Source organism: Podarcis muralis, chromosome 13, assembly GCF_964188315.1.
Source record: "Podarcis muralis chromosome 13, rPodMur119.hap1.1, whole genome shotgun sequence".
NCBI classification, from domain to species: Eukaryota; Metazoa; Chordata; class Lepidosauria; order Squamata; family Lacertidae; genus Podarcis; species Podarcis muralis.
Window position 1 is genome coordinate 57,932,331 of NC_135667.1, and position 21,545 is coordinate 57,953,875.

Genomic DNA, 21,545 nt, shown 5'->3' on the forward strand with positions numbered 1-21,545 from the left:
CCCAACGCTTTTTGAAAGCCACCCAAGTTGGTGGCCATCCCCGTCTCTTGTGGGAGGGAGTTTCATAGTTTAACTACGTGTTGCATGAAGAAGTGCTTCTTTTTACATGTCCTGAATCTTCCAACATTCCGTTTCATGGGATGTCACTGGGGATTAGTTCCGACCCTCTTTAACCTGGTCTGGTCTTAGTGTGTCTGGTCTGGTGATACCGCCAACGTGGCACCTCCAAGCCAGCAGAGGCTGGGCTCTTGTTTTCTCACCGACAGTGCAATAGGTCACCTCTCCGGCATAGTGAAGAAGGCGGAAGTCCACCCAGTCAATGGATTTCCGCGTCTTCTGGTCAGCAAGCTTCCGCCTGGAGACAGAAAGAGAAGAGGTCAAAACCTTTCCGTTCCAGGGGGGCAGCGCATTTGCACTTCCCCCAGGATCAAAGAGAAGAGCCAGGTGGGCAGGGCTAGGGGGTGCTCTGAACGCAGAAGGGCTCTCCAAGGAAGGGAAGGGCATGTGGGAAGCAGGTCTCCTCTGGGGGAGGTTACGGAGCGTAGGTGCATACGTCACGAAGTGGGCATGGTCTCCTACTTTCTCCTCCAACTTTTCCAGAAAGCTCAGGTCTGTCGCTTCTCCGGGCCGCAGGCATTCTTCATCCTGACACAGGAAGGAATATGAGAAGTCTTGCCTATTCTTCAGCTAGCCAAAACTGGATTTCTTCAGCAGGGGGGTGGGCACATTCTCCCCACACATTTAAATCACCATGACACCACTTCAAACAGTCAGGGGTTCCCCCAAAGGATTCTGGGAGCTGGGGTTTGGAAGGGGGCTCAGAGCTGACCTCTATTCCCCTCAGGTCCAGTTCCCCAGGATGCAAAATCCCACAAGCCACAAGTGCTTCTGAGAAGGACAGATTGAAATGCCTCCCTGGGCCACTGCCAAGTCTGATGAAGTTTCCACTAATGAGAGTCCTGGCCTCAGGTTGCCCATGTATAAATCATTTGGCTCCATTTCTCTGTCAGCAGGCAAGGAGGCATGCGAAAAGTTATCCATTCTTGAATAACTCCTTTTATCCCTGAAAACCCACCACTTTGGTGGTTTCCTGGGGGTGAGAGTACAAGTCCTTCGTCCATGGAGGAGGAGGAAGAGGAGGAGGAGCAGGAGAATGGCTAATGCCCACCATTGGAGGCAGTTGCGCTCCTGAAGGCTGGAAGATGCAGGAAATGCCCTCAAGGGCTCTTTCCTCATGCTCTACCAACTGAGCTAACATGACTAGAAAGAAGATGTCGATCCCAGGCAGTCAGGCATCCCTGGGGTGTTGACACCACCAAACTAAAACATGACTGGAATTGGTTTAACTGCTGCATCTGACTCAGAAAGAAACTTTGGGGCTGTAGTTTTGGAAGGGTGTGCGACTAATTCTCCGTTAGAAACTCCCTAGACATTCCCAGTATACTTTTGGCAGGAAGCCATGACTTTTAAACATTTCAAACTTTTAAACATGAATCTTCCCTCTTACCAGTATGGAAATGATCCCCTTGTGTTTCTCTTCCACGAGGTCACATATGATCTTGTTGTTGAAGTATGGGATTGGCTCCCACTGGAATGAGAAGCAAAAACAGAGACTCAAGAGGGCTTCCTGAAAAATTAAAAAGTCACACCTGATGCACATAACTTTTCCATCAGCAAAAGCATCTCTGAGATCCAGGTGTGTAGGGATGGGCTATTTTGGGGACAGGAGTCCTTGGGACAATCTGAGGCTGAAGATCTGAGGTGAGATTTGGACAGAGAATTCAAACAAGGAATTAAACTCCCTCTGGGCTGGAGAAGATTAACAAGGGGTGAGCTGCAGCAAAATGTTGCCGTATGAAGCACTCCTGTTTGGGTTTCCAAGCGCTTCATTCCATGTTACCCCCTCCCACCTTGTTTTCCACATACACCACGCTAAAGCCCCCTTACCTTGGCATTCCATGGCCACACTGGGCACCCTCAAACCTCATTAGTTGCTTCAGGGGGGGGGTGCCTACCTTGAGGATTTTCTTTTCTGCTTCTGCAAACCTTGAGAGTCTCCCAAAACCAATGCCCCCCAACTCCATGCCCTATTTGGGCTATGCAGGGATTGGCAGAAACAGGAGCAACAGGCTCTTCAGAGAACTAAAGTGGGGTCTCTGCTTGTGATGTGCCCATCTCACTTCCCCCTCTGGCAGAGACATTCAGCAGGTTTGGATATTGCTTTGAAAACTGACAACACCTGTTTTGGCTGTTTGGGGTATGGGGAACCTGTCAGCAATGGTAGGGAGCTGAAATCCTCCAACATCTGGAAGGCCAGTGATGGACAGATCATGAATGACCAGATCATCTAAGTCAACTTCACCTGTGTTTATTTGAAATTTCATTCAATCCACATGTACTTAAATATGTGTTTTATCTTAAGGAAGGATCTGACGGCAGACCAGAAAGGCAATAAGGAATCTTTTTTTTTTGGGGGGGGGGGGTTGCGGCCTTTACCTCAATGCCCTCCAGTTCATACTCCTCCTGCTCAGCCTTCAGGGTCATCTCTATCAGCAGTTGCTGTAGCTTCTCATTGCAGTAGTTGATACAGAATTGCTCAAAACTTGAGAGGAAATTCCAAGTGCAGAAAAGTCATTTGAAAAATATGGGCATTTAATTCTCAAACAGGAGCTAACGAGGGTAAACCCGTTTCTGCACTGCAGCTGCTTTAAGACTGCTGGGTGGGGGGTAGGGTCTCATAGGACTGACAACTCTTCTAATCCTCCCCCCACCCCACCTGCCATGTCAGGGACAAGGAGTCCAATGTCAGAGAATCCAAGAACTGTAGAGCTGGAAGGGACCCCAAGGGTCATCTAGTCCAACCCCCTGAAAGGCAGGAATCACAGCTAGAGAGTTCCTGACAGATGGCCACCCAATCTCTCTTTAAGAACCTCCAACGAAGGGCAGTCCACCACCACTGATATGCAAGATTTCCATGTACAGGGATTTTAAATTTATTTCATTTTTACTTTTTCACCAAGGGCCCTTAAGGAAAACCACCCTGAGCAATTGGAAGTGGAAGAGCTTGCAAAAGATGTTCTCCTCCTTTAGGTCTCAATACTCATAAGTCAGCTTTTTTTTGTAAATGCTGTGACCAGAAGCACATGGGGACCAGCCCAAAGTTTCCAGGCAGACCCACATAAAGCACATTGCACTAATCAAGCCTGGAAGTGACCAGAGCAAGAGTAACTTACCTGTTTGTCTCAAAAACCTCAAAGCCATAAATATCAAGCAGCCCAATCACAGTTTTCCTGGTGAGATCCTGCCAAGCAAAGCAAACAACAACAACAACAACAACTTAGGGGGATTAAATCCAAAACATCATTTTCAGTTACTTGGTTTCCATTTGTCAAATTTTCTATATATATTTTTAAGCATACAGGGAGCAGTCCTCCTCACCCTCCGCGGATCTTCTGAGTCGATTATGGGCAGGTAGTATACCTAAACACTTTGGGCCTTTGCTTAAAAACATATAAATGACTTCCTTTGACATTCCAGATTACTGCTTCTACATATTACCTCATTTTGTAATATACAGATGGGCGGGGTATAAATAAATAAATTATTATTATTATGTCCCTGGTTGCATCAATTTTCTTCTTCTCTTTATCAACAGGTAGTACTGGGACTAAGTTCAGAGTAAAGTTTTGTTATATATGTTGTGTTTACTATTATGTATTTCTTATTTGTCTAAGGAAATTTCTATAAAAATCAATTTATAATAAAGAATAAGTTATCAGAATATTGGCTTATTGAGCACTATGATCCAGAGTTATAAAACTCAGTTACAACTCTGGATTACAGTGCTCAGTAATTTTGATATTTTTGATATTTGTAGATATATTTTTGTGTTAATGTATGTTTCAGAGCTTTTATCTTTTTATTGTGAGTTGCTCAAAGAGGGATTTTTTGTAATAAGTTAAGTGGCCTATAGATGGATAAATAAGTAAATAAAAGGACTTTTCCTATCTGGCTGCCCCTTTATCCGTTGTTTAAGGGGGAAAGGTGGGCTATGCAGGAGAATACACTCTGTTCTGTTCTGGCCAGGCCTCCCTTCCCCAGTCAGCACGGGACCCAGAGAGGGGGATGTGGCCCGTCTCTCACAGACTGGCTCCAAGGAGGAACAGTTATCTTGGAACGAATGCCGGATTGCCAACTGCAAACATGGTTTTAAAAAAATGTTTCAAAGGGTCACGTTGTATTAGCTACAGCAAGAGACTCACCTTGTTTGCTAAAGAGCTGTTGATTTTGTTGACCAGCCAAGTAAATGTCCGCCCATAAATGGCCTTTGCCACTGCATCTCGAGCGTAAAAGGCCAGGTCAACATCCAGTGGACTTAAAACCTTTGGAGAGGAAGAGCACAATGGTGGGGTCACCTAGTGAATTGGCTACTTCAGTTCTTTGCAAGCAAATCAGGAAAAGCATGTTAGCATACCTCTTCAAACCGGGCTTCAATTTTTCTGTGAGTTAGGGCCTCTTGCAGAATTGATAAGTGGATCCCCAAAAGCTAGAAAGAAAGAGAGGGGGGAAATGGACCTTAAATTTCAAAGTCTATCAGTGCCTTTCATTAGGAGCAACCAAGATTTTGTACAAGCTTTAGAGTTCTCCATAATTCTTTTCAGGTGAGACAGGAAGTGCTCCTTGGACCTGGATCTGCCACCTGAGGCCACTGCTTCTCTCCAGCCTCCATTTCTCTTTTCTTTTCCCCAGGTGGTGAGGGCAGAGGAGGAGGAGGCAGGGGGCAGCTGGGAATTCTGCCTCAAGCAGCAAAATGTCCCGGGCCAATTCTGCTCAGTATCATCTGAAGATGGAGAATGCAGACTGTATCAGGCTATACCTAGGTAGGATTCTGGGATGAAGCAACAATGGCTGCTCCATTTTTGAAAACACAAAATCTGGTTGTGTTACCCAAACCTGTCTTGATGCCTCAATTGAAACACAGTTAAGCAGAGAACACAAATACAGACTCTGATGTTTTCCTTACATAAGTGAAGCCAGAGATTTAATTATGGTGGTCTACATGGTAAGGGGACGTGGGTGGCGCTGTGGGTTAAACCACAGAGCCCAGGGCTTCCTGATCAGAAGGTCGGCGGTTTGAATCCCTGCGACGGGGTGAGCTCCCGTTGCTCGGTCCCTGCTCCTGCCAACCTAGCAGTTTGAAAGCATGAAGTGCAAGTAGATAAATAGGTACTGCTCCGGCAGGAAGATAAACGGCGTTTCGGTGTGCTGCTCTGGTTCACCAGAAGCTGTTTAGTCATGCTGGCCACATGACCTGGAAGCTGCACGCCGGCTCCCTCGGCCAGTAAAGTGAGATGAGCGCTGCAACCCCAGAGTCGGTCACAACTGGACCTAATGGTCAGGGGTCCCCTTTACCTTTACCTTTTTACATGATAAGGGCAATCAACTGAAGCCAAATGGCAAGTACCACTTAGCGGTTAGAGGGGACGCAACTCCTGAAATGCAAATGCCATTTTGAAGTGACAGAAAAACATATTCTTCTGGTAGTATGATTTTGCTGCTTCCTAAATTACCAGGCAGCTGGCAGAAAAGGAGGTTCAATGCAGGTGAGCCTACCAGAGATCTCCCTGTGGGTTCCTTCACCATCTGAAGTGGATTAAAGCTGGATTAAATGGGGGAGGAATACAGAATGGCATTTTGATGATTTGGCATCATGTGGATGCAAATGAATAGCAAGAACCTACGAGGGACTCCACTGGAAGCTGCTGCTCCCACCTGCCACCCCCACCATGCAGGTACCTTTGAGATCCACTTGATCTGGGAGCCAGTAGTGATGATGGCATGGCCATTGCTATCCTCCTCAAACTGGATGTTTCCCAGATGCAGGACACTGGCAATTACTCCAAAGAGGTTCTGCGGACACAAAGAGTCAGGTGAGCACAAGAAAGGGTGACCAGCAGAAGAACAAACTATGCATGGCTGGCAGAACCCTTCAGAGGCTGAAGTGGGTATTACTCCAGTCTGCACATACTAGATAACCTCAGAAACGGCATTTCGCTTCCAATTTATGCTCTGCACCTGCCATGCTGCAGAACACCACCTTCACAGCAGCAAAACAGAAGAGCCCTCCTGGATCAGGCCAATGCCCTGTCCAGTCCAGCCCCCTGCTCTCTCAGAGCAACGAGCTCTTGCTCCTACTTGGTTGCATTGCTGTTGATCCGTGTCCGCTCTCTTTCGGCCTGCCTTCTTACTTTGTTTCTTACAGTGATGTGGGTGCACGCCCACTTTTCCTAGTGTGTCTGTGATAGGTTTGATAGGGAAATTTGGATCAGCTCCTATAGGTTTCTCAACACCAGGCATATGGTTTCTTCAACAGTGCATTTTTAAAACTGGAGAGTACCGTATTTTTCTCTCTATTACACGCAGATTTTTTCTCCTAAAAAGGAAGGGGAAATGTCTGTGCGTGTTATGGAGCGAATGTGGGGGGTCCCTGGAGCCGATTAGGGGAGCGCAGGAACAAAAATCAGCAAAAATCAATCGTGCGTTGTGTCCGAGAGGGAAACCTGAAAAGAGGAAGTGGTTGCTTTCCTGCATTCTGCCTCAGGGTCTTACTGCCCACCCTCCTCTGTTTCGTTGCTGTGTTTGCTCAAACGGAACAAAGAGCAGGCAAATCCCCTCCCCTCCAGGCAAGCAGAGGGGAAAGCAGAGGTCTTTCCTTCTAATTCCTCTCCGTGCTCCTCGCAGGCAGCCAGAAAACATGCAGGAGGAGAGAGAAAGCTGGCTTCGGTTTGTGGAAACTTTTGCCTTTCTTTCCTCCCTCCAGTTAAATCCCTCTCCTGCATTCTTAGCCAGCTGCTTCTCTGCACACTGCTCGCGTGCTCCTTTTCCCTTCTGTGTTTTTCCTTCCCTCCCCACTTAAAATGTAGTTAAAAAGCATGGATCCACATGGATCCTCAGGATCTTTGGATTGGGCCACCCCAAATTCACCATCAGATCACATAGCAGCCTGCCCCCCAAAAATCACACACCCACTGTTGCCTGGGGCTGCAATGGTGCAAAAACGTGGTTAAAAAGCATGGATCCACATGGATCCTCAGGATCTTTGCATTGGGCCACCCCAAATTCACCATCAGATCACATAGCAGCCTGCCCCCCAAAAATCACACACCCACTGTTGCCTGGGGCTGCAATGGTGCAAAAATGTGGTTAAAAAGCATGGATCCACATGGATCCTCAGGATCTTTGCATTGGGCCACCCCAAATTCACCATCAGATCACATAGCAGCCTGCCCCCCAAAAATCACACACCCACTGTTGCCTGGGGCTGCAATGGTGCAAAAACGTGGTTAAAAAGCATGGATCCACATGGATCCTCAGGATCTTTGCATTGGGCCACCCCAAATTCACCATCAGATCACATAGCAGCCTGCCCCCCAAAAATCACACACCCACTGTTGCCTGGGGCTGCAATGGTGCAAAAATGTGGTTAAAAAGCATGGATCCACATGGATCCTCAGGATCTTTGCATTGAGCTACCCCAAATTCACCATCAGATCACATAGCAGCCTGCCCCCCCAAAATCACACACCCACTGTTGCCTGGGGCTGCAATGGTGCAAAAACGTGGTTAAAAAGCATGGATCTACATGGATCCTCAGGATCTTTGCATTGGGTCAGCCCAAATTCACCATCAGAGCACATAGCATGTCCATGGCTACAGCCTGCCCCCCAAAAATCACGCACCCACTGTTGCCTGGGGCTGCAATGGTGCAAAAACGTGGTTACAAAGCATGGATCCACAGGGATTCTCAGGATTTTTGCATTGGGTCACCCCAAATTCACCATCAGATCACATGTCTGTGGCCACAGCATGAAGCACAAAAATGATACATCCACTGTTTCATTCAGAATTTTTTTCCTTGTTTTCCTCCTCTAAAAACGATGTGCGTGTTATGGTCAGGTGCGTGTTATAGAGCGAAAAATACGGTAAGTTCCCTTAAGTGCCCTCCATCTGGACTTCTTAGTCCCTTCTTCTAATTCAGAGGTCCCTTCACCCAAATGTTGGCCCACTGCCCTTGCTCAGCTGCTCCTCCCTCTTTACACAGAGTTCCTTAGTCACCACTTCCAACCTTCCAACCACAGTTTGATTCTTCCTTCCTCACTTGCTCTTTGATTTGTGCATGAACTTCATTTAGAGTTCTGTTCATTTGGGGACAGAATCCTAAAATGGAAGAGTTGGAAGGGACTCAAAGGGTCGTCTGCCATCTGCTAATGCTTTTCACAAGAGACTGAACTGTGTTGCTCAGGCACTTCATGACCTTGTTGCTGTGAGCCCCACCGTACTCCCTGCCCGTTTCTTCTTTGCTAAAGTGTTCAGAACCATTGGATGGTCCGCCAGGCATGTTTCAGCCTCCTGCTTCATCCCCCGTTTGTTCCAGGTCAACTGGTACTTTAATGCCCATAAATGTTATTGTTTCATTAGTTATTTAGTTTTTCAGGGGCAAAGACCTCAGGGCTACGCAGCCATCTTGCTCATGAGCAAGCCATATCCAACTTAGAAGTGTGAGGAGCGGAATCTTATTTTACAAGTAGCATGGCTTCCTGGCTCCGGTAGAAAGTCCCTGGCTTAGTGCTCAGCATCTCCAGGGAGAGACCCTGCCCAAAACCCTGAAGAGCAGCTGCCAGTTTGCAGGCACTAGTGAGCTCAGCTGGCCAGTGGTCTGTTGCCCTGCAAGGCAACTCCCTATGCTCCACTTGACCAAAAAAAGCTTGCTGGCTTCTACAGGGATTCCAGTCTCCTTCCATCACTAAGCAGGGGCCCACTTCCAAGCAACGCCCCCTTCACCTGCCCCCCCTTTGTCTGTACCTCAAGGTCTCTCGCTTTGAAGTCAATGACAGTGAAAGCTTTGTGCACCGTCCTCCAGTCGCTCCTGTCGTTGATGGAAGACACTTTGGCACAGTGCCCCTGTTGTGGGGAGAGGGGGGTGGCATGAGAAACTTCTGCACAGGCAAAGCGCATGGCGGAGTCTGGGATTGAAGTGGGTGAGGCTGGAGATTTAACCCCACACAGAGACACAAAGGGCTGAGCCACCCTAACCTTTTGCCCAGCTCTTTCAAGGCACAGGTCTGCGCTTGAAAGCTCAGTGTCCAAGTGCTCTTTATTTCACCCTTAAACTTTCCCCATGAAAATCCATTCTTTAAAACTGGAGCACAACAAACGGCAATTTGGGTTTTCCAGGGAAAGCCATTTGCTCCAACTCAGCATTAAAGGGCAGGTTTTCACAGGGAAAGCTCTGGAGAGAAAAAAAGGGGGGGAAGCGCTCGAATACTGAGCTTTCAAGCACCTGGAAAGCGTGGAGGAAAGGCAAGTGTAGAAAAGCCAAAAGCTTACAGGGTGAGGATAAAATGAGGGTGGGGAGCGCCTTCCAAGTGCCTTCCTGAGCTCTTTGGAGGAAAGGCTAGATACAAAGACCACACATGCCTACAGTACATTTGGTTGCCTTCCATTTGGCAGCTTGGAGATACAGTCCGGCCAGAGCATAGGAAGAGCCCGGCTGCTGGACTGGGCAGGAGGCCAGCTGAGTCCCGGCTCCTCTTTCACACAGTGGGTGACCAGAGGCAAAACATGAGAGCAATGCAGCCCACACTAATGCAGGTATGAGAACAAAACGCAGGTGGTGCACATTTTAAGGAGTGCCCACTTATTTCGCACATCTTCAAACAAGATGCAGACCAAAATACAAATATCTTTGGAAAACCATGCTTTTCTAAATTTTGTGGTGCAGAGAATAATGAGCATATTAGGGCTATGTGAGCATAAGGATACATATTTTAGTGATAGCAATGTAGAACAAATAATTTTATTCCAGGAAATTGCTTGCAAAAATGTGTAATGAGGAGATTCACACTAAAATTCTGACAAAAAAAAATAACGTGTTTTTTTTAACAGTGAGGCAGAAGTTTTGATAAACTGAATTTAAGAATGGAAAAATGGAGAAACCAAAGCTGATAGACTCCTCCACCCTTAATTCTGTCTGTGTTGATGCTCAGTTGTATTTTTGTTCTTGGTCTGCTCGGGATCATATACACTACACATACAATATTTTAAAAATTGAGCATTCCCCTGAAGCAGCAGAATAACGGTTTACAAATAAAATAGAATGGGAATATTCCTTTCTCCCTTTTCTAAATCAATGCCCACTGCTTGAGGTCCTTGGGGTCCTCTTTCCTGAAGCAAATGCTGAGTTTGTGCTGAGTTGCACACACAGCCTGACCTACTGCAAGTACTTGCCAAACAGCGGGGCATGGAATAACTTTTATTGCACCCTGAGAAATAGATGAGTGGCTGCCATGAGCTCAAAGCACCTAACCAAAGGAGGATTTCTGGTGTGCTTCTGGGAGAAGCAAGGACCAAAACAATAAATTGCACAGTCCCATCCTCTCTCCTGCTGGGTGCCTGACACCTTCCTGCATCATCTGGTGTGAGTGTGACTGAGACACTGGATTATTTCCTTTGCAGAGTGCAAAAAGATTTACCCATCCACAGTAGGGACTGTGGGCCTGTTTTCGCTCTGTCTACCAAAGACACTGTTCTGGGTTTGGTCCCTCTTGCAGAACCCACAGCGGGTTGGGTGTGCTCCTCTGATGGCTGGGAATCCAAGCCTTTTGGGGTTCAAAAGAATAAGGTGTGCCTCTGTTATTGGGTTGAAACTGTATGCTGGGCATAGAGAACAGAGCTGTTAAGAAGGGGGCACACAAAGAGCCCCCCACAACCTGAATTAGGTACATGTACTTCTGAGGGTTGCGTTCCAGGCCGAGGTCATGGAGCAAATCCTCTTCCCCGCCTTCCAGCAACTGGTAGAAGATGTGGAAGTTCCGTTCCCCAGGATTTTGGTAGACAACACGGGACTTCTCTATCAGGTAGCTGAGGATATGCCCACCAACAGGAGCTCCCTGGGAAGAAAAGAACAAAAAAACAAAAGGAAAGAGAGAGAATGTGATAACAAATGAAGAGCCAATGGAGCTCATCTGGTCCAGCATCCTGTTCTCACAAGTGGGCAACCTAAAGTGGAGGCAGAGCATAGAAAGAGCTTCTCCACACGTACCTTTTGCCTGTCTCTTTCCAGGCACAGGTGCACACTTAAAAGCTCTGTGTCTGAGCATAAATTTCAGAGGGTCTACTGAGTAAAACCTAGACGATGACTATCCCCTGTGTAGAGTTCTGGTTCCACTGCACCTCAAAAAGGGACAGAGAAATGAAGAAGGGGTGGCTGAATTGTCTCAAGTCACATGAAAGCATCTCATGGCACTAAGAAGGCAGAGAGTACCTTCACTTGAGCAAACAGTCAACCCTGATGTGAGCCAGTGTGGTGGAGTGTCTGGCTTGGCAGGGGGAGATCCAAGTTCAAATCCCTGCTGAGCCATGAAGCTCTCTGGGAAATGCTAGGTCAGTCACTCTGTCAGCCAACAGTGTCAGCGTGACGATAAAATGTGGGAGGAGGAGAACGACATTCGGTTTCTTCAGGGGGAGTGGCGAAAAGTGGCTCATAGCAGACCACTGCAAATCTCCCCATTCCAAGTGAAAGAAAGAAAGAAAGAAAGAAAGAAAGAAAGAAAGAAAGAAAGCTGCTTTACCTTAAAGTCAAACTGGATGTCCATGTACTTTCCAAACCTGCTTGAATTATCATTCCGTAAAGTTTTTGCATTTCCAAAAGCCTACAGATTAGCACAAACAAAAAAGGAGCAACGAGGTCTTTTGGTGTTCCCCTCCCCTCTCCTCCTCCTCGCCTTGTTCAGTCCTTGAGTTGTTTTGGCTAGTTGCGCTGATCATTCAGAGCCACCCACATCACCCCTTCCCCTTTTCTCCACCCCCCCCCCTTGCATTCCAGCATTTCCCCACTCTTTTTCAAAATTTCATTTATTTATTAAAGCTTTTCTACCCCACTCCTCATTGCAAACAATTTCAGACAGGGTTCCAGATTAAAAATACAATGCCTCATCATGAAGCAACCACACGAAAGACAGAAAGATGAATAAATTGCAACCAGGCCACTCATTACACCTCAATTGTCCTTAAACACCAGGGAGGTTTCCACAGATGCCAAAAACCCACTCCAACTGTTTCAGCGGCTGTGTTTTACTCAGATTTCAGTTAGGATAAATACATCCTGACAGCAAGGAGCCCATCTTGGTTTTAATGCTTTTTTCTATGGCTTAGGCCCAGCAGATGAAAGACCCTATTCTCCTAGATTAACCTCCGAGATCTTGGAGGGGGCTTCTCTCGGTCCCCCCACCGTCACCGCTTGGTGGGGACGCGGGAGAGGGCCTTCTAGGTGGTGGCTGCTCCCAGACAACTTTGGAACTAGAGACGCTAGTTATCCTTTGTTATCCTTCTGCCAGCAGGTGAAGACTGTTTTTATCCCAACAAGCTTTTTTTAAGGAAAGGGCTTTAACAGTGCTGTGCTGTTTTTACTATTTGTCTTGTAATAGATTTGTTTTATATTGTTTTTATTCTATTAAGAATTCAGTTACTTTTTGATGATTATCTTTTATATGATTTTAACTTATTATATTTTAGCTGTATTTTTAAAATTTGTGTAAGGGAAAAGCCTGGATGATGATGATGATGATGATGATGATAATAATAATAATAATAATAATAATAATAATAATAATAATAATAATGTAATTTGTATCATGCATTTTAATAATAATAATAATAATAATAATAATAATAATAATAATAATAATAATAATGTAATTTGTATCATGCATTTTACTGTTTATGTAAACCTCCTAGAGAAAAATCTTGCTGCTCTGGCAGCCTCTGATGTGGGAGCAAGGTGCATTTCCTGCTTACCTCCAGAACAGGGTTGGAGAGCAGGAGCCTGTCTCGGACGACCTGCAGTTGCTCTGTGGTAGGGCAGGTCATGGCAAAATACTGAAGGATCTTCTTGGAGGCTTCTGTTTTCCCAGCACCGCTCTCCCCCGAAATCAGGATGAAGTGATTGTTGTACTCTGTACACATTACCCGGTAGGCATTGTCGGCTATGGCATAACTGGAAAAGGACCAAACACACACACACTGGTCACAGTGACAGCCTTCTCAGAAAACAATGCCAGGCACCTTCAGAAGCTAGAAGGTTTCAAAGCATCCTTCATCACTTAGGCAGGTGGATTCTATTTTTATTTTTAAAATTACATTTATATTCCACCTTTCCTCCAAGGATCTCAAGGTGGCGTACACAGTTCTCCTTTTCATTTTATCATCACAACAACCCTGTGAGGCGGGTTAGGCTGAGAGATGCCAGTGACTGGTCCAAGAACACCCAGGGAGCATCATGGCTGAACTGGGATTTGAACCCTGGTCTCCCAGGTCAGAGTTCAGTGCTCTAACCACAACACCATACTGGCTGAATCAGTCTATCACCAGCCAATTGCACATGTATTAGTAAGTCCTTTCTGTACAATTTCCTCATTAATTTTACAGACACATTAAAAAATGTATAAAAATCTGTATTTAGATTCATACTTAAACTCTTACTTTCAAATGTAATCCTAAAATGCACACTTTTTAAAACATACATTTTGGTACATTTTTGAGACAACAGTTTAAATGGCAAGATTTGGAGAAGTGTGAAATCTGAAGGTTAATTACCAGTGCTATTTTTCTAGGGAAAAATGGTGCTGGAACGAAGGCTGGGTGCCAGCCCTGACAATAACATTCCATTTCACATATTAGTCTGGGAGCTGCAAATTTGGTGCTGCTACTTAAAAATGTGGATAAAGTAAAATTCTCCTCCAGCCACATTTTACACAACAATTTCCTTTCCTTTTCCCCCCCAATATTCTGCATTGTTATTTCCCAACAGCTCTATTAACTATGTTTCTGGAGTCAACCCTGTGTGATGCTAGTTACTCCCTTACAGTGGTAGCATTTTTTTTATGCCAGGTATTTAAAAACGAGTCTTTCGTTACACTGTCCACAAATTAGCGTAAACTTTTTGGAAGGTGCAACAGGCTCCACATCTACTCAACTACAAGCAGTAACTCAGAAACATAGCAATATAAGGATTTTACCATTTAAAATCTAATTTGGTTCTTTAAAATCTGGGTGGGAGGAGACTTGTGCAAGCAGACACCCAAGAAAGTTGGCAACGTGCTTACATGTGTGGTGGCAGCTCAAAGAAGTTCACCCCTTTGTATTGCTCCATCTGCTTCACCGTGTAGATGCCCAGCTCTTTGTAGGGATTCACAGACACCAGGAGAGTGCCAATGTACGTCTGCAGGGGTAAGGAACAAACACTACAAATAAGTACCCAAAGAGCCACAGGGATGAGGGGGTCTGTCCATTGCAGGTTATCTCCGTTTCTCAGTTTTCCAGCCTTAAGTGCAAGCTCTCCACTTTTACACACCATTTTGCAACGCAATTTGTTTGTGTGCAATTTTGCCTAATTCATAAACATTTTTGTAAAGCAACCTTTTGTAAAGAGTACATCCTGGTATGTCCCACCACCGATGCCCATCAACAGGCATGAGGGAAATAAAACAAACCATGGTTTGTCTGAATGCCTTTGGAACAAGGCATGGTCAGAGAAACAAATTATGGCGTTGTGTTATGCTCAAGCCAGGCAACAGCCAGGAAGGGGCAGAGCACATGAGAAGGTCCAAGGCCCACAGCCCTGCTATCGTGGCCCATGGCCACTGCTAGCCTTGTCCTCCATGAATTGGTCTGATCCTCTTTTGAAGCTACCCCAGGAGGCCCAACACTCCTGTTCTAGTTCCACATTTCCTCTCCACATCTGGAAGAGACACCAATCTAACAGAACAGCAGGCATCCCATAATAACCACCCATCACCACCCCTTTCTTCATAAGACAGCTCATGACCAACTGGAGCATCCCTAAAGCAGCTCAGAGTGCAATTACATAGATGAGGTTCTCCTGATATCGCTTGCGAAGGTTGTCCAAGAAGGCATTTTCACTCGTGTGAGAATCCAAAAGGACGAAATCTTGAATCCCAACTCTGTCCCGGGCCACGAGAGCCCCTTCCATGTTCAGCTTGTAGGGCTTCCTCCACGCTGCTTCAATCTGCAAGGGGCAAGGGGGGGGGATTGAATCAAGGATAGCTAGAACAGCACAATTTCTCCAAGAGAATTTGGGTACAAGAGGGAGATTAAAGTACAAAGCAACTTCCGGCAGGGCATCTTTGACACCACCTGCTAGTTTTCAGAGATGGAAGAGAACCGATGAGTGTAGGAGAATGGTTAGAGTGCTGGACTAGGACCCCAAGAGACCAGGGTTCAAATCCCTCCCTCAGCCATGAAGTTCGCCGGGTGACCTTGAGGGGCCAGCCAATGCCTCTCAGCCTCACCTACCTCACAGGGTTGCTGCAATGATAAAATGGGGGGGGGGGGGGGACAATGCACACCACCTTGAGCTCTGGTGGCACGGGAGGTGGTATACAAATGTAACAAATAAATAATAAATAAATTTCTTACATGCCAACCCCTTTTTCAAAGACTCTGGACAATATAGGTATATATAAAATTACTATTTATATATTTACCGCGTTTCTATCCCACTTTCCTTTCCACGACCAAGTTGGGATCAGAACCCTGATCTCCCCGGTCCTAGTCCAACACTCTCATGGCTGCATCCCGCTGTCTCTCATGTCTGCCGGCAAAAACTTGACTTCATAAAGGACTATGGTATATTTGTTAGTAGCCACAACAGACTTTTTTACCTCATTTTAATTTTTATTTTTATTTTTGCTGCTGTCCCTCTAGAAATAATTTGACACAATCATCCCATTATACTTTTATTTGGATGCCAGCCAGGCTTGTGAATTATCCTGGAAGCAGCCTTGTGTCTTCCAGAAACCAGCATTTGCTTGACCTGCAAAGCTGCACAAACACAACTTTTTTATTTTCTTTTATGGTTTCCAAAATTCATTTAGAGTCTGCATTGAGAAGAAAACACAACGTTTCATCCCAAGGCTGCAAAATTTGGGAGTGATGACAATTTTTCTAACTGGAGCAAGATTAATAAATTGTAAACCCTTTGGAAAAGCAATGAAACAAAATCCATCCGATTCAGCCTATTTACTCACTTAACTTTGCACTTAAAACTACAATAATCAGAACTAGAGAAAAACCTTCTTTTTGCAAAGTTCTCCTGCCTCATGCATGCTACAAGCAACAAGGAAGTTTTTCCTAATGTTTAATCAAAATGTCCTTTCTTGTCATTTGAATCTGTTGGAATCTCAGTCTCCTCTTCTCTTCTATGCACACTTTTCATCAGTCTCCCTTAATTGCTAAGAAATGATTTGGAATTTGGAACAAGGCCACCAGCAAGACGTCTGCAAGGCAGAATCAGTATTACCATCACACTGCAGTTTAAACCAAAAGTAGCACGGAGCGCACCAGAGTCCCTGCAGCTGTAAATTTGGAGACACCGCAATTTGGTCTAGAAGTTCACCAACTGTCGGGAAGCAATTGGTTCCCCTCTTAATCGTCATTCTGCCCACTGAAACACTATTTTGCACCTCGAGGTACTACTTAAAACAAAAACAAAAAGTGATCTCACAAAAACCCTGGCGTCTGCCACTGCCTTGGTCCAAGGCTAACCATTTGTAAATATTCTGGTTTGTAGCTCATTTTCTTGGCCGCTTTGCAGCTTAATAGTTTCACAGCAGTATTTGGCCAGGATTCCTTGCTTCCACTGCCACTTGCTCGATGGCAGGCTTCTCCAGCCTGGCTCCCCTCTGACTGTTTTGGGCCAACTAGGACTGATGGGAGTTGTAGTCCAAACAGCACAAGGTTGGGAAGGCTGTCCTAAGACACTGCTGTCCTCTTAAGTTAATTCAGGAATCCAACTGAGTTCTCCACAAGTTGAACAGATGTGCTCTGCCAAAGGAGAGAGGTGGTGGTGGTGATCAGGGCCCCCAGATTATTTGCACGGAGCCCTGGAACTCCTGCCCCCCAAAATACACTTTTAAAGATTTGCTTGCAGGTCTGCCAAAATTTGCCCCATGCAGATTCATAGGCACTTGCCATTTTTAATGGGAATTTCAGACACAGGTCACAAGTCTTTTAAGGATCTAGCTGGGCACAGCTGTGCTCCAGGGGGCGTCTGCTTGGATGAGCTGCTAGGGCTTCAGCTTCCCCCACGTTCCCTTACCTGGCAGGCCTCGGCTCCCTCCTGCGATTCTCCTCTGCCTGTTCCACAACGCAGCCCTTTCTAAAGTGAGCCAGCTGGACTTTAAACATATTGTTGCAATCTCTGCCCTGACTGGGGATGCTGTTCCGCCAATGGGAACTCATGGCCATTGTTGGGAAGGCAGTGAATTGAACAGGGCGTCTTTCTGTGCAAGGTTTTTATCGGAGCTTGCTGGCCACCACAGGGTCATGAGCTGAGCAAAATATATTTTTCATCACCTTGGAGGAGAGAGAGAGAGAGAGAGAGAGATTCCGAGTGGCTCTTAGAAACAGATCTTGCTCATCTGCACCTGCAGCAGAGAAAGGCTTGCTGAACAGATCACAGGGACATGGCCAGCCTTTTCAGGTGCTGCAAAGACTCTTTCATAGGTTCCAGAAAGCTAATTCAGCCCTGAACACACACCTAGGAACTTATCTGTCAAACAGGGATGGGGGTGGGGAAAGAAATCCATTCAATTCACATTTTACCTAATTTACACTTCCCAAACCAATAAGCGAACTGGGACACAGCCGTCTATCAAAATCTGCATTTCTCCAAATTTTACAATGCTGTTCTTTGGCCAAAAAGTGTGCAAAGATATGTGTAAACTGGTGAAAATTCCTTGCAAAAAAATACATATATTGGGATAAATGTACACAAAAAATCATATTTATTTTCATGCAGATTATTTTTTCAAAAGGTCACTGATGCAGAAATGTAGTCAGCTGAATTTAAGGTTGGAAACTGAGAAACTGAAAGAAAGCAGATATTGAGAGATTCACCTGGCTCTACTGTCAGGGAGAATGTCTAAGTGACAGAATTTGGGGCTGCTTTACATGCACCCCATCGTGACAGGCCATTGGCTCAATTTATTCGCGAAGCAGTTTGGGAGTCTGCTGCTGCTGCTGCTGCTGCTTTTCCCTTTTGCTTGGCTGAGCCCACCTTGCACGCTCATTTAGTAGCTCCTCCTCCCCCTCAAAATCTCACCCACACGCACACCCTGCGAAGACAGCATCCTGCAGGTGCCTTCCCCACATGCTAAGCCCCACCTGCATGGGGAGGGGCCTGCAGCAGACTTCCCCAACCTGGGGCCCAGAAGCCAGCAGGGCCAACTTTCAGAGAGGATGGGAGTTGTAGTCCAAAATATCCAGAAGGCAATAGAAAACACGTGTGCTCCCAATCCTCATGGGGACGCTGTGCCACCCACCCTCCTGCTTTCCTGCATCTCGTGCTGCCTTTTCCCGCAGAGAAACTATGAGCAGAGAATCACAGAACTGCAGAGCTGGAAGGGACCCCAAGGGCCAACCCCCTGCAGTGGAGGAATCGCAGCTCAGGAATCCCTGGCAGATGGTCGTCCAACCTCTGTTTAAACACCTCCAACAAAGAAGAGCCCACCACCTTCCCAGGGAGTCTGCTTCATTGTCAAACAGCTCTTCCTGTCAGAAAGCTCTACCCAACAGCAGACTGGAATCTTCACTAACTCACTGGCCCTTATAAAAACGTCACTCTCTGCCTTCCTAAATCTGCTGCGTGAATACTCTCCAGGGCTGCTTCCCAGGGCTTCCGGTGAAGCAAGACCGCACCTGTTCTTGCATGCAGAAGGTCCCAGGTTCAATCCCCAAAGAGAGCCCAGCCAGAAGCCCTGGAGAGCTGCTGCCAGCCAGTGCAGGCAGTACTGAACTGGGTGGTCCAATGGACTGACTCGCTAGAAGGCAGCTTCCTTTGTTCCTATGCTGACACAGCCTGGGGTGGGGGTGGAGAGAGGAACACAAAATAAGAGACTAAAGTGCCTCTGACCATGTGCAGAGTTGCTCTCTCCACTGTCCAACTCTCTCAATCCTGCGCACATAGGCAAGGCTTCTCATTCGACATGGTGGCAGCTTCAGCCTTTCCCCTTTTCCTCCTAGGAAATAACTGCTTCTTTCCCAAAGGTCCCAGGCCTGGCTGACCAGGGTGCTGGGCCAGCCCCTCTCAAGGGGCACTGACAGTATGAAGACCAACACACTGCTCTGCACCGGATACAGAAAGAACGCCTTACCTTCTCTGAGACCAGAGAGAGAAAGGAGTGAGTGGCCTTTGAAATCCCAGGAGCTGCCTACTGGATCAGATTTCTCTCACCTATTTCTTTTCACGGAATTACCCCTCGGGCAAATTGCTTCCCTTCCTGCCATCCTTGGACTGCCACAGCTGCACAAGGAAGTGCTCAGTTTCCACTGAAACATTTCCACTGGCTGCAGTTAGAAGCCAACCCATTAAGGGCACGGGGGGGGGGGGGGGAGGGAGATTCTCATCATTTTCTCTGCCACCCAAAGTAGCATTGTCTCAAGGAGGGCTGCCTTCCTGCAGCCAGGGACCCTGGCTCAAGCGTCTCACGGAGGCCATTTCAAGCAGGCACCAGAAATGCCTGCTCAAGGAAAACACCTGCCCCAAGTTGCTCAATACTGAAAGGACCCAGGGTGCAGGGCTCATGTGACACAAATCTATATAAGCTAAATTATATGACATTAACAACAAACAATAATAATTATGTTACCCAGCCTTCACCAGCTGGCCCCAGGCTGGGTTACACCAACTCAACATCCAGAATTCAAAGCAGTTAAAGCAGATTGCATTTGCAATAATAGGTGGGTCCTGAAAACACACATAGAATCATAGAATTGTAGAGTTAGAAGGGACCCCAATGGTCATCTAGACCAACCCCCTGCAACACAGGAAACTCAGCTAAAGCATCCATTATAGATGGCCATCCAATCTCTGCTTAAAAACCTCCAAGGAAGGAGTGCTGAAGAGGTACATCTTCAACATTTGCCCAAAGCTGTTCAGTGAAAAATGCAGGTACACCTCTGTGTAGAGGGACCTCCACAGCTGAAGGGCTGCCACAGAGAAGGCCCTGCTCTGGGCTGCCACCACCCCAAGCCTCTGATAACCTACGCATTTCAGGTGTTTGAGGCCTGCAATGTTTGTAGGGTTGCCATATTTTGAACAGCAAAAAAAGAGGACATATTTGCCGACTTCTACTTTTAGCTATGGATCACTATGACAACTCTCATTTCACATACCCATGAAAAAGAGGATGTGTCCTGAAAAAAAAGGACATAGGACAACCCTAGCTAGGGCTTTGAACACTAATGTGAGCATCTTGAATTGGGCCTTAAAAAACAAAACAAAACTGGCAGCCACAGTTTTAGAACAGAGGTCATATGTGATCTAAAGCCAAACCAGCTAGTAATTTTGGAGAAGCTGGAGTTTCTCAGCTGTCTTCAAGCACAGCCCCACATAGACCACAGCGCACACATGGCAATAATACAATCTGGAAGTTGCCAGAGCATGGAGTGCTGTAGCCAAGTCATCTACCTATCTACAGCCTTTGAAATCCCTGCACTGGGCAAATTAAGATGGCAGAGGGCTCACCAACCCTTCATTTTGCAATGCACTCAGCTGCCCTATGAGCAAAATATAAGAAAAAAATCTTTGGGTGGCAGGAGCGGGAAGGCAGGAGATCCAATTATTAATGCCCTAAAGCCATGAGTTGCACATCAGCAGAAATCCAACAGGTTAAACTCCCACAACCATCACTGCATCTAACATTCCTGCCTGCAGAACTCCTTATTCACCTCCCTCCTCTAACAGGGCTGAGCTGCTTTTCCCAGCGGAACAGCAAGAGGAAATTCAACAGGTTAAGTATCCTGAGCCCCCTGTTGGATTTTGGCCCAACAAGGGACCTGTTTTGTTTTTTTTTTTAAAAAAAAAAAACATGTCTGAGGAGAAGAGGGCGCTCTGGTTACAGAAATGACAAGTGACTTCTTCACATTTTCAGAAGACGTACGTCCTGTTTTCTCCCACAAGAGGTCACCCTAAAACCTTCTTTAAAATTAAATCCTTAACAGTCCCTCTGCTGATCACAACACAAAGTGGGCAGAAAGTTTATTAATATGTCTTATCAATTGATTTAATTCATTCTTACTTGATGGATTTATATTCTGCCCGAGGTGAGTGCATAAAATACAGACACATGATAACAGAAGCTGATGAAGATTTTTTTTTAAGTCCAGTGTAAGCAACATAAAAAAGAAGAAAAAGTTAAGATACTGAATTTAAGCACCTGAGTAAATGTTATTTGGGCCTTAGAAAGCACTGCAAATAACAAGGCCAGTGGAAGTGATGGTATTCCAGCTGAACTATTTAAAATTTTAAAAGATGATGCTGTTAAGGTGCTACACTCAATATGCCAGCAAATTTGGAAAACTCAGCAGTGGCCAGAAGATTGGAGAAGATCAGTCTACATCCCAGTCCCAAAGAAGGGTAGTGCCAAAGAATGCTCCAACTACCGCACAATTGCACTCATTTCACA

General features: G+C 46.1%; 1 protein-coding gene across 5 annotated transcripts in view; it reads right to left on the reverse strand.

The window, feature by feature from the left end:
- Positions 1-21,545, reverse strand: part of MYO1H (myosin IH) — a 57,396-nt gene that overhangs the window by 25,338 nt on the left and 10,513 nt on the right. For 3 of the 5 annotated variants that reach the window (XM_077917710.1, XM_028705145.2, XM_028705152.2), the window contains exons 2-15: positions 14,924-15,085; positions 14,163-14,278; positions 12,856-13,054; positions 11,631-11,711; positions 10,770-10,949; positions 8,863-8,961; positions 5,797-5,910; positions 4,475-4,546; positions 4,263-4,382; positions 3,234-3,301; positions 2,497-2,602; positions 1,508-1,588; positions 554-645; positions 261-355 (exon numbers count right to left, since the gene is read on the reverse strand). In XM_077917710.1, the coding sequence (XP_077773836.1) occupies positions 261-355; positions 554-645; positions 1,508-1,588; positions 2,497-2,602; positions 3,234-3,301; positions 4,263-4,382; positions 4,475-4,546; positions 5,797-5,910; positions 8,863-8,961; positions 10,770-10,949; positions 11,631-11,711; positions 12,856-13,054; positions 14,163-14,278; positions 14,924-15,085 (1,585 nt within the window). Of the gene's footprint in view, positions 1-260; positions 356-553; positions 646-1,507; positions 1,589-2,496; positions 2,603-3,233; positions 3,302-4,262; positions 4,383-4,474; positions 4,547-5,796; positions 5,911-8,862; positions 8,962-10,769; positions 10,950-11,630; positions 11,712-12,855; positions 13,055-14,162; positions 14,279-14,923; positions 15,086-17,176; positions 17,412-21,545 lie in introns of those variants that run through there. The other 2 variants (XM_077917712.1, XM_077917711.1) reach the window with 2 other exon arrangements.